Source organism: Drosophila gunungcola (genome assembly GCF_025200985.1).
Source record: "Drosophila gunungcola strain Sukarami chromosome 3L unlocalized genomic scaffold, Dgunungcola_SK_2 000003F, whole genome shotgun sequence".
NCBI lineage: Eukaryota > Metazoa > Arthropoda > Insecta > Diptera > Drosophilidae > Drosophila > Drosophila gunungcola.
In genome coordinates, this window is record NW_026453179.1 from 959922 (window position 1) to 972171 (window position 12250).

Below are 12250 nucleotides of genomic sequence, written 5' to 3' on the forward strand. Positions count from 1 at the left end.
GGATTTATATGTTTTTGCAAATATATTTGTTTTTTTGTTTATCGTTGGCATGGAAAAGGTAAAAGAAAATATTTTCATTAGTTTCTCATTTAAATAGAGTTTTTGATTGCGTTTTTTTTTTTTTGGGTTGCCTACAATAAATATTGGTGGATACATGTCTTAGGCACATTAAAAACAGGCAGATCTATAACAGATACTAGATTGATTTCGTTTGTTAGTGCTTATGGTTATTGCTTAAATACTGTAGAGCTCTAATTGATTTGTGGCATTGTGTTTTCATTGTTTGCTGGTGCATGCAGCATCCTTGTGTTTTCTCTCATTTTGTATGGCGTATTTGCATACATATGTGAAGTCAAAAATTGGTTTCCAAATAGAGAAAAGTGTAAGGGCAAATGGTATTTCGTTGAATGGAAAATAGCTTGAGTTTAAAAGAAAAGGGTAGTTGAAACATTCCGTATTTCTCATTAATACTAATATTAATAGAAAAGAGAAATGTACAACTAATTTCACTAATTTTGTTTACAGACAATTTTTTTTGTCTCTGTACAATTGAACTTTGCATTCATTGCAAATGCAAAAGAAATGCTTAACAAAACGACAAATAAGCAAGCAATGATTGCTTCCTTCCAGCGATCAAATGGTTACACAATGAGCTTCTGTCTCTTTGTGCTATGGAAATTCACAGGAGTCTTCAATTGCCTTGGAAAATGGCAAAATAAATACCCAGAAATACCATCGAAAAATGCAGTAAGAGACATGTCAGGCAGACAGAAAGACACTAGCGTTAAAAAAAGGGAACAGAGCAAGGGGGCAGGGCGCATTAAGTTTAACATGTCAAAGGATCAACGCAAAACGAAAGAAAAAAAAAAACACACACACACCAAGAAAGTTAAAATGGCAGGAAGATGAGAAAGAAGATTTCAGAGGGGGAAATTGTGCGGGAAAATCAACCTATACGGAGTAAATTTTCTTCCAAATGCACAAAGTAAGCGTGTGGGGTGCACATTTGCATAAGACATAACAAAACAGAGGGCTTGGATAAAACGTTCTTGTGCCCCTCCGCCGCCTTCAGGATAACCAGAAAACTTTACATTTTTGCTATATTTATGTCTGTGGTGTCTGTGTGTGTGTTTGAGCGACTTGTTTTGCCATCAGGGGTAAGGCCACCACATGTTTGCAACTTTGTGGTTTATTTGCAATTATCCCGACTGCCGCTTGACTGACTGACTGACTGACTGGCTGACTGAGTGACTTCTCTGAAGCCTTGACTGCCGCCTAACGAGCAGGACAACGACGTGAGGCTTCCTCCGGTTGGGTAATAATGCAGCAGGCGATTTGCCATGCAAAAGATGCCAGTTCGAAACGTGATAAAGTGACTGCAAGGACCTGGAGAAACTAGAGCTCTGCGATGACCTTTCGATGCTTTCTTCTGTCTGCACTTAGGCAAAATGTTTGTAATATAGATGCCTTTTATATCTGATTTTTGAACAAATGATTGTATTTCTAAAGTATTTTCCTTAAAAAAAACAAAGTTATATAGGTACGTCTTTTTCTATCACTAAATTTATTTTGGTTTTTTAACAAAGTGTAGGTTCTATTGACTCCCTTTTGTACAGCAAATTGTGTCTTTTTTGTAGTGTACAACATACTGAGATGGACTGTGACAGCCGGTAAACTTCTTGGCTCCAACAGCATTTAGTGCAACGCAAATGAAGCGCATTAGGTGCACGTGCGCCGTTCCAAAGGCTGCAGGGAAGCTGCCGGGAAAAACGGCAAACATGCTCTTCTGCTCTCGGTCATATTGTCCTTTTTGTGTCCGAGTCTTAGTTTTGTTGGCAATACAAAAGCATTTTGCATCAGCAGAAGGATAACCGACCACCAGGGAACAGGAGCAGTAGCTGCAGCTGCAGACGGAGATGGAGTTGGGAGTTGGGAGTTGGAGCTGCAGCAAAGCTGCCAACGTCCTGAGCCGCTTTACCAAAAGGCTCCTCTGTTTCCCAACCTATCCTTTTCAATCTCATGCCTTGGGTTCGGTTCGGTTGGGTTTGGTTTGGTTTGGTTTGCTTTGCTCGGTTTGTAAGCGGCTTATCGTATTGAGCGTACCCAAAGTATAGATTTTGTGCTGTGAATACTTTTTAATGCCAAACAGAGAGAGAAGACGATTTAATCAGCAGTATTATTTATTATACATTGCATGGAAAAACTTTTCTCGGTTTCAACTTCTTTTGCTCTTCTCACATTACTTTTATAGTTCTTTCTTCAAAGGAGAAAAACAACCTCAAATGGAACTGCGCTACAAGAAATAACTAAGAATTTCTAGCTGAATGAACTGAAAAATGGACATTTTTGATTCTTGTATTTGCAACAAGATCAAGTCAGATAAGAGGAGGAAAATAGCTTAGCAATCATACAGAATAAATATGAATCAAGGTACTTAAAAGAAGTTAAGTTTTAGAAATGTTTTGAGAAAGGAAAGGTATTAAACTGAGTAGGAAAAGAAGACCGTTATTGACACCAAGGAAAATGCATTATCGACAACAATAAATACATCAATGGATTAAACATTATTGTATTGTCACCTTAGTTAAAATAGTCTAGACTTCTATATTCTATTAATTTAAAAACCCATTTTACTAAAGGTGCTCTAGAAATCTTATGTAATCCAAAACATTGCAAGTATTTAGGGTAATTGAATTTAGATCTCTTTATAGTAAACGCCACAGTATAAGTCGGTATAATTTTAAGAAAAGTTTTAGAAACCAAAAAAAATTATTCAAAATTACCCCATAATTTATTTCTTGAGCTTTTTAACATGCTGGGAACAGAATTAATCTTTATTTAAGATTTAAGCTTATTTAACTTCTGGAGTATATCGTTTAAAGCAAAGGTTTCAATTTTGATTTCATTCAGCCAATAAGGGGAGGGCGAGTACAATACACAGTTAGCAACAGTTAACGTGCAACATGCTAAGGCATCTCTGAGGATCTCTCAATAAAATCCAACGAACATTTAGCAGGGCGGATGGGATCGGAAGCTGCAAGCAGCGAGCATTCGTGTCATAATTTGGTTTACTTTTTTCTGGCAGGCACACAATTTACAAAAACTAAAAGATTACGAAATACGTTTATTATTTCATTTTGGTTTTTGTTTTATTGAGTGAAGGATTTTGGAGCTTTTTTTTTTTGTGGATTTGGCTCACCTAGAGCTGGGGCCGGCATACCACCATCTTTGGTCAGTACAACTGTGTGGGGTGTTTGAGAGAAAACAAAATGAAAATCATATAAATAACGCTGGTCAATCATAATCATCATCATCATCAATATCATAGTCAAAGGCACACGCATTAAACATAACTTAATCGAAACCACAAATACGCATTAACTTGATGTATTTTAAGTATTATTTGGGTGTGTCATGAATATGCGTTTAGTTAGGCAGCCACAAAACCCCAAGAAATTAAATTACAAAAATATACAAAAGGCAAGGTGGGCTGGTATATTGAAAATCGCTTCCCGCGAGTTAGTGGGCATTTTGAGTTAACAACTTTTTTGTTTTTTTTTTTTTTATTGCTTCAAGCCGGGTAACATGTTCTAGCGTGTGCTGCCAACGAAAAAGGCAGAACTTAAAAAATTTGTAACATTTTCATTAGGAAACACACATTCGCTGGCAACTCAATTTCTCAGTTTCAGTTAGTTTCAGTTTTTGGCCACGAAAGAAGTTGATGTGAAAAGTTCTAAAAACAAACAAACAAAACAACAACAAAGAACCAAAAACGAAAACTTGAGGAATGTTAAGAAACTAAACAATAGCAGCAAAAACAATGCACACTTAAATTGGGCAGACTTTTATTGCTATTTTCGTAGCTTCTGCTGCTGCTGTTGCATTTCATCGTAATTGCATTTCTTAGCCGAGCATTTGAACTTGTTTCATTATGTGGCTTAAACTTAGCTGTCATGTATGTGGGTATGTGTGTGAGATTATATGTGGGTGTAGTGTGTGTTAGGGTCACTTACCGTTGGGTACTGTTGTCACTTTTTTGGTTTGTACACGTGCAGTGGCGTTATTCACCTTCACAATTGGTTATTTTTATTTTATTTTTGATAGATCAGCGAGCGTGGTTGTTGTAGTTGTTGTTGTTGGTTTGGTGATGAGTTTTTTAAAGTTTTTTTTATATCATATACACACATATGAGCAGAGTATATATATTTATAAAGATCGCATGTATAGAGAATGTAGAAATAAATTATGTGTTAGTTAACAATTTACGAAAATCTTTGCAAATAGTGTTTAAAGTGTTTGTGGAAGTGTGTATGTTGAAAGGGTGTCTTAACTATTTGCAACAGCATTGTTTGTATTATTTTTATCATACAAGAAAATTTTTGTATTAAAAAAAAACTTTTTTCAGGGTTTTTTTTTTAATAAAAAAACGAAAACAAATATATTTTGAAGGTAGCTGTCCCAAAATATGAACTTAAATTAAAAAAATACAAACATCGTTAAAGCTTTCACAAAAAAAAAGACTAAATTTTCAGCCCGTTATCATTGGAAAGTTATCATATCAAAAGCTGAACTTTATTTAAATTGCAATTGTTTCGATTAAAAAAAAATGTAGAAAATTAATTTTGAAGGCTTTCAGCGAGCCGGCGGACACTCGTTTCCGTTTCCGGTTAAGCCATGCATATATATATGTATATATATATATATATATATAGCGGCCATTTGTGGACACAGGACTTAATTAGACTCGCGCGATTTCCGTTGCCATTTGGCAGGGAAATAACATTGCATTTCAGCCTTTTATGCGGCTCAGTTAATTTGTTTAACCAACCATCGGACGGGCGAACTTTTCCGTACTTTGCGCATTTTCAGCATATTTTAAATGCCAATTATTTGCGGCTTGGCCGACAGTGAGCATTAATCAGAAAGGAAGGCGAAAGGAAGAATGTGTAATTAATTTTTAATGAAAGGCAAATAAGAATCAATCACTGTACGCTAGTCCTTGGATTAAATGAAAACAAAAAAAGGGGTATGGAGTATTTTTAAAGCCATATCATTCTGACACGCAAGGATTAAAAGTTGAAAAGCAATTTCTTTTCGCTACTCCTGTGAGACGATTGCATATAGTTTAAAATAGTTTGTGTGTGAAATTAGTTGGGTGTGTGTGTGTGTGTGTTTGGTGTGTGTTGGTTGGTAAGTTGTATATGACATGGCATGCACCCACCTCGATTTTGCGTCCCTCAACCACGGTGCCGTGTAGACGTTCGCGTGCTCGTTCTGCATCGTTGCTGTTAGCGAATGTTACAAAACCGAATCCCTGCCATTCGCAATCAAACATGCAATTAAAGAAACATATAGAGTATATAGATTACGATTTTCAAAAATAACTAAAAAATAACGATTTGGTACAACAAAGTCATCTTCTTCGGGTTTCGTTGAAGTCGTATATTTTTTATTATTATTGTATATATATTAAAATAGATAAAGCTAAAGCTACAAATACATCAACAAGGCGGCCAAGGACATGCGTTCGGACAGGGGCCATTGGCACATCTCCTTTTTTACTCCTGGGTTTGTTTTAAGTGGGGTTTTTGGGTTGGGATTTTGGGTTTCATGTTTTTTGGGTTTTGGGTGGCGACTGCGACATGCACGTGCCCTACTTTGCACTACTCCTTGCTCCGCCTCCTCCCTTTTACCTGCCCACTAAACTCAAACCCTCGCTGTCCCATAAAAAAAAAAAAAATAAAACAAAAATTTTCAAGCATCTCAAGGTGTTGGGGCTTCGGTCCTGAATTATGCACAATTCCTGGTGCTATGGTAACTATGCAATTATTTTCACCAGGCTCCAGACCGTCCATAATAATGCCGTAAAAAGGACAGCTCAACAAGGTTGCCCTGGCGACGGACAAAGACATCTCATCTGGGAATACTTGAAGTGCATAATTTAAATGAATTGTGCGACAATTAGATGCAAAATGTCCTGCACAATTGGCGGCAGAGCGAGACAGCGACACTAGCGGAACAGAGAGGGCGCGAGAGAGCGAGCAGGCAGGTGGTATATTTGCAGAGGGAGACGGTGGTAAGCCCTACAAGAATTGAAAGTTTGGCGAAACTTACCTTGCTGCCGCGTTCGTTGAAGATGATTTCGACATCCAGAATGGTGCCAAATTGCTGGGGGACATAGAATAATAATAAATATTAATTTTTTGAAAGGTTTGAAGGGCTTAACTTTAGAAATAGTAAATTTATAAAAGAGTATTTCACTTGGGAAATCTAACTATACTATTATTATTGGTACTAAAAAGTTCTGTTTGCTTTATTGATTCGTAAAATTTTATAAAGAGCCATAGTTGAAAATATCATTTTTGACTACATTTTGTGAAGACAAATTCTGCAATTATACAATTTTAAGTAACATCGAAGCTTGTTAAAATTTAATAAATTGAATTCATTTCTTATATGATTGTTTTCTTAGCGGAAGACTTATTAAATATTTTAACAAACGGAAATAGAAGGGCTGCTGAATTAATTCATTTTAAATCTCATTTTTGTACTCACCCCAAACATGGCCCTTAGATCGGGATCCCGGAAGCGGAACGGTATGTTGGAGACGTGCAGCCGCTTTGGCTGGCTCTTGGCATCGAGGGAGGCGACCACCGACGGCACCGACTGGGCCGGGACTAGAGCGCTGCTGAGACTAGTGGCCACATTGGCCGTGGGCGACATGATGCCGCTGGCCGCTGCGGCTGCTGCATTCAGGTGGGCGATCACCTGCGAGGTGCTGGCCGGGACCACGGCACAGCCTGCTCCACCATTGGCAATGCTATCCAATCCGGTGGTGGGCAAAAGTCCAACGCCACTGCTGCTGGTTGCCGCCAATGTGCCGGATGCTATCGAGCTGCCCGTCACTGAAGTGCCCGCCGATTGCATCGATGTGGGACTGCTGCACAGGAGCGGTTGTTGCAGTTGCTGCTGTTGTTGTTGTTGCTGCTGTTGTTGTTGCTGCTGCTGCTGCTGCTGTTGTTGTTGGAGGGCGGGCGGCGTCTGCAGGAGCGGTTCGCCGCTGGCCACCGGCGAAGTGTCCCCGGACATGCTACCTTCGTTGGCACTGCCGTTGAGGGTCAGTCCGCATCCGCCTGCCTGCGATGCTGTTACGCTGGACGGGGAGTTGCTGAGCGGTGAACTGGGCGTGCCACCGCCTCCACCGCCGCCGCCTCCACCACCACCAGTACTGCCACCTCCAGAATTGGGCATGGCGGAGCTCTGTTGTGATTCTGCTGCCTCATTGGCGATCAATACTGTGGACTGCAAAAGAAAAACAAAAAAAGAAAATGCAAAAATTAGTACGAAGTTTATAAAATATAAATTCTATATTAAAGAAAATATAAATAGATTTTAAAAAGTGTCCTATTTAAAGTAGAAGCATATTTAATAATTTATTGTATTAAATTAAACAAAAATTCCAAAAATCTTTAGGAGTACTTTTATTTAAATACCTATTTTCCCTCGATGAATATTTATAAAACAAAGGCTAACAAATATAAATAACCTTTTACTTATAGTTTCCCAAAAAACGTTGTACATACTTGGATAAAAGATAATTTGTATTGTAGTTTTAGCTTTATTAACTATACTAATTTTTATTCCAAAACTTGATAAACTTTGATTAAGTCCTCTTAAAGAATAAGGAAACTTAAATGTTTTAAAAAAAATTTTTTAAATCATTTAATAAAATAACATGTGCAAATAACTTTTTCTATTTTGGCTTTAGATTTTAATTCAAAACTTCGTAGCTTATTTTGTTTACTTATCCTCCACAATACATTTGCAATCGAAAAGAACAAACTTGCATAAGCAAAATTCCTCGAAAAGTGAGAATAAAATTTTCCAATCTCATTTAGTGGAAATGTGATTTTTGTAAAACTTTCGAAAGCACTCCTAGAAGCTGTTTGCCGTTGCTGTTTGCAATTGGTATTTTTTGCAGTTGAATTTTTAGCGCTGCCTGGCAAATCGAATGCGAACAAGTGCCGCAATAAATAAACAATTGAAATGAAAATACAATTTTCAAGTGGTTTACATCCCGGGAGAGGGTGGAAAAGCAGGCCACACGCATATGTGTGTATGGGTTTGACCCAATAAAAAAAAAACAGCTTCCACACACACAGACAATTGGGACAGACAGGCAGACAGGAGAACAGGAGCTGGAAGCCCCATACACGTACGTACATATTTTGTGGCACAAACTTGTGTTGACTTATGCAATAAAACTGTCGCGCAAACTGTTGCAATATACCCAATCCACCACAGCGCAGAGCAGAAATCCCCCAACGAGCCCGCGGAAATGTTTGCATTTTGTATTTCTGCATTATTAAAACTGAAAATGCACTGCCATCGAAGGGTATTGTTTGTTATTTCAACCAACACCCCCGACTGCCGCTTCTCGCCCGCTTTGGAATAATATGAAAAATTCTCGATTTACGTAGGACCCGACAAAATTCGATGACAATGCAATAAAAACCAGAATGAGCCGTAGGCAAAAAAAAAAAAAATGTTACAGAATGAAAGATTGCGTTCGCCCCATAATGTAGGCAATAGAAATAACGCTTAACTTAATTTGCTGCGCATTGTTGACACATAAATCTAAACAAATTTTTGGTCCGCCCTGACAATACACATTTTTCCTCGCTTTGAATTTTTTCTCTTGTTTTTTTTTTTTTTTTTGGTTCGGTTCTCGGTTTGCATGTTTACCGAACATTTCGGGCCCAAAGTGAAATGGCGTGAAAAAATTTGGCCCCATAAATGGCCAACAGGCGGAGGTGGAGGGTTTATTGTTTTGGGTATCGGGTTACACGTAAATGACATTTAACGCTTTTTAGTTTATCGAAATGCTTTTGTGCGGCACGCGACATGGCTGAAAAAAGGTCGCCACTGGCACTGTTTTGATTCGGCATTAAAAGAATTTCTGCATAAATTTGAAAACTTTTCGCCCCGGCAAAAGGCAAGAAATTTGCACTAAATTGTTTCGATTTAAATATTTTACTGGGGTAAATTTCTTGAACTTTGAATACTTTCTGTGACCTTACTTGCGAACTTAAGATCGAATCAGATTGCTTTCAAAGCTGTATCTTAATTAATCATAATCTTAATTAATTGCCTTGAATTTAAAATAAATAAAAATAACCAAAAAGTGCTAGAAAGACGAAAATAACCTTAAATAAAGAATAATTTCAGTCAGAGAAGCACCAAATTATTTTGTAATAAAAAGTAAATCCTATAAGCACGTTTTGTGGTTACAATAATACCCCCACAGCTGGAATTTAATTCCCTTCACTCAATTAATTATAAAAATACTTGGCCAGCATCTGCTCTTGCAAGGCATAAAGAACAAAGTTTGCCTGATGATGGCAATGCATACAAAAATGTAGTTACAAAAGAGTTCAAGTTGAGGCAAAAAAGCAGCTTTACCCTGGCCAGTCGGTTGGTCGCCTAATGAAGATGAGCATGGTAAGCAAATAGGAGAACGAAATGGGAAAAGAAAACATGGTAAGACCAAGAATCTGGCACGTAAATTTCAATTGTCCGCCCGGTTCTTCTCTATATTTGTTTTCTTTTTCTATATGCATATATATATTTTTTTCTCCTCTGTTTATTTTATTATAATTTTTTGTTGGTGGCTGACTCACTACGCTGAGCACATTTTGTGGGGGCAGCGATGATTGCAGATGCTGCTGGTGTTCTGGTGGCTGCTGCACTTGGTCCATGGCATGTCCATTTGTCAGTGGAAGCGGAATGGGACCTGGGACTCTTGGTTCTGCGAGGCTGGTTCCATTGTACTCGTACTCGTACTCGTACTGTGTCTGTGTTTGTGTTGACAGATTTGTCTGTGATAAATTTTCAGATAACAACAAGGATTTGCGTTTTAGTTGCTGTTGCAGCCTGCGCTTATCAGTGTGTGTGTGTGTGTGTGTTTGTGAAGGACTTGGATTCAGAGATAGAGTGTGGATGTAGGCTAAAAAACCAGATATGCAGACAGGCAGGCGACCAACACCAACAAATATCTTAAATGGGTAGCTTAATTTTTTACTCTCCACCATTTTAGAGCTGCTTAATTGCTTGGAACATGCCTTGAATATATAAATGTTACAATAACCACATAGAGTTATATATATAAGAATATTTAATCATGATAATATGCAGAGTGGGTAACAAACTTAATGCTTGCCTACGATCATCCATTCCTAAACCAGTTAAATTTTCTATTTAATCTATTTTTCTATCTAATCAATTAAGATATAAAAAATAATATTTTTTTAAGCCATTGAAAGTTTTATAAATAAATATATATACAATTCTATTAAAAAGGGTTTTATTTTTGTCTCTTTCTTCTTTTGCCAAATAGTCCAAATATATTTATATAAAGCCATTAAATAACTTACAGAAAAACACTTTTGATTTTTATTGATATATACTTTATATACTTTACAGTTTCCTTTTTCTGCTCCATTTATGATTTATTTGCTAAGTTCTGACAGCCATTTCAGTTGTTGTTTTTTTTGGCCAATTAATATCGACAAATATATTGGTGAATAAAATTTTCAGAGTAATTGAAAGTGTAACCAAGTGAAAACAAATACATGTGTGAAGACCCGAATTTTGCACATTCAAGTGTCTTAAGCCATGGATACAATAAATAAATATGCTGTGGATTTTTCACCTCATTTACTTTAACTAACAACAAACTTCTGCTGTGAATAAATAAGCATATTAAATTCTCAAACCACGTTCAAGCATAAAATTAAATGGCATTTACGATGCGTTTTGCCGCAGCCCAAGCAAATAACCGTTTTAAAACCAGTGCACCTATTGAAAGTGTGGGATATTTATTGTTCACGTGGCGTATGCGCATTGTCTGCATAGAAGACCACTTAATTAACTGCGAGTAATGTGCAACATGAAACTAGTCAAAAAGAACAAAAGAAAAAACTATTAAAATTAGTTAAATATTGGCTAATTTATTACACCTGCAAGGTACGAACTCAAAGTGCATAAGTGCATAGTTAGACAATATTTTAAAACTACACCTGATGCTCTCATCTGTTAAATTATTCAAAAGCATGAATCAATTTTCAAAAGCAAATACTTCTTGGTCAATAGCCAAACAAGAACTTGTATTTATTCAACTGGATAGATCAAAATTTGCCGATTGCTCAGCTACTAACTTTCTCTGCTGAAAACATTTTTGTTTTTATTTCTTCTAAGTTGGTAAAAAATTTATTTATTTTGTTTGTGGGATGCAGCCGACTTTGGGGATATTCTAGAAAACCGCTTGAAACTTTTTGCGTTTGTGTGTGCTACAGTCAATTTTTAATTAGAAGCGTAGAAACAATAAACTACAAAGCATACAGAAACTCAGCTCCAGGGTCAAATGAGAAACGAGAGCGACCAGCTACAAAAAGTATGCTACATAAAACGCCCATCGCAAATAAATACAGGTTAGTAAATGTGTTTGTGTGTGTGTTTGTGGATGCCAAAGTGCGTGAGTGTTGCTTACTGTTGGCACTTTTCACTGCTGCAATTAAAAATGCAAAAGCAAAGCGCTCATACCAGCAACAAATCCAGACTAAACAAGTCCAGGTGCAACAGCGATAACAAGCATGGCCTCTATTTTTATGCCCTAGCTTACACAAAAAGCAAAAATTAGCTTAAAAAAAAAAAGAAATAAAAACATTTATAAATATACGTTGACAGCCAGAAAAACGTCTTTTATTATTGTAATAAACCAATTTATTTAACGTATGGTAAAAGGTATTACTTTAAAAATATGTTCGGTTACAAATTTATCTTTAATTTTTCAAACCCAACAACATTTAATTCAAGTTTTTCCTTTTTTTTAATTTTAATTAAATGGCTAAAAAAAACTTTTTGTTTGAAGACAAGACAACTAAAGTAAACATAAATAGTACAAAAACACACCGTTACCAATCCAAACTATAACTAGATACATTTATTTGATTAATGTATTTCAAGTAAGTAATATTTAAAAAATTAAAAAAAATTATTTAAATTATTTGTCCGTTCAAAGTATGTATGTATTTTTTCTTAAGTGTAGCGTTGCTATCTTTTCAATTTCTGTATGTGTGCTGGCATCTGTGTATATTGAGTGTGCGTAACCAAATCAAAGCGGAGCTAAAACCAAAGCAGACCAAACCAAACCAAACCGAAGCGAACCCAAAAGCCAAAAACCAAACACAGC

General features: G+C 36.7%; 1 protein-coding gene across 32 annotated transcripts in view; it reads right to left on the bottom strand.

Annotated features, from left to right (window-relative positions):
- Positions 1-12250, bottom strand: part of LOC128258650 (sex determination protein fox-1) — a 120164-nt gene that overhangs the window by 14088 nt on the left and 93826 nt on the right. For 13 of the 32 annotated variants that reach the window (XR_008267981.1, XR_008267982.1, XM_052990390.1 and 10 more), the window contains exons 4-9: positions 9681-9878; positions 6556-7302; positions 6115-6168; positions 5222-5314; positions 4014-4068; positions 3200-3241 (exon numbers count right to left, since the gene is read on the bottom strand). Coding sequence is in view for 26 of the 32 variants with exons in the window: in XM_052990390.1 (XP_052846350.1) it covers positions 3200-3241; positions 4014-4068; positions 5222-5314; positions 6115-6168; positions 6556-7302; positions 9681-9878 (1189 nt within the window). In the remaining 6 variants the exon portion in view is untranslated. The remainder of the gene's footprint in view (positions 1-3199; positions 3242-4013; positions 4069-5221; positions 5315-6114; positions 6169-6555; positions 7303-9680; positions 9879-12250) is intronic. The other 19 variants (XR_008267984.1, XM_052990391.1, XM_052990377.1 and 16 more) reach the window with 4 other exon arrangements.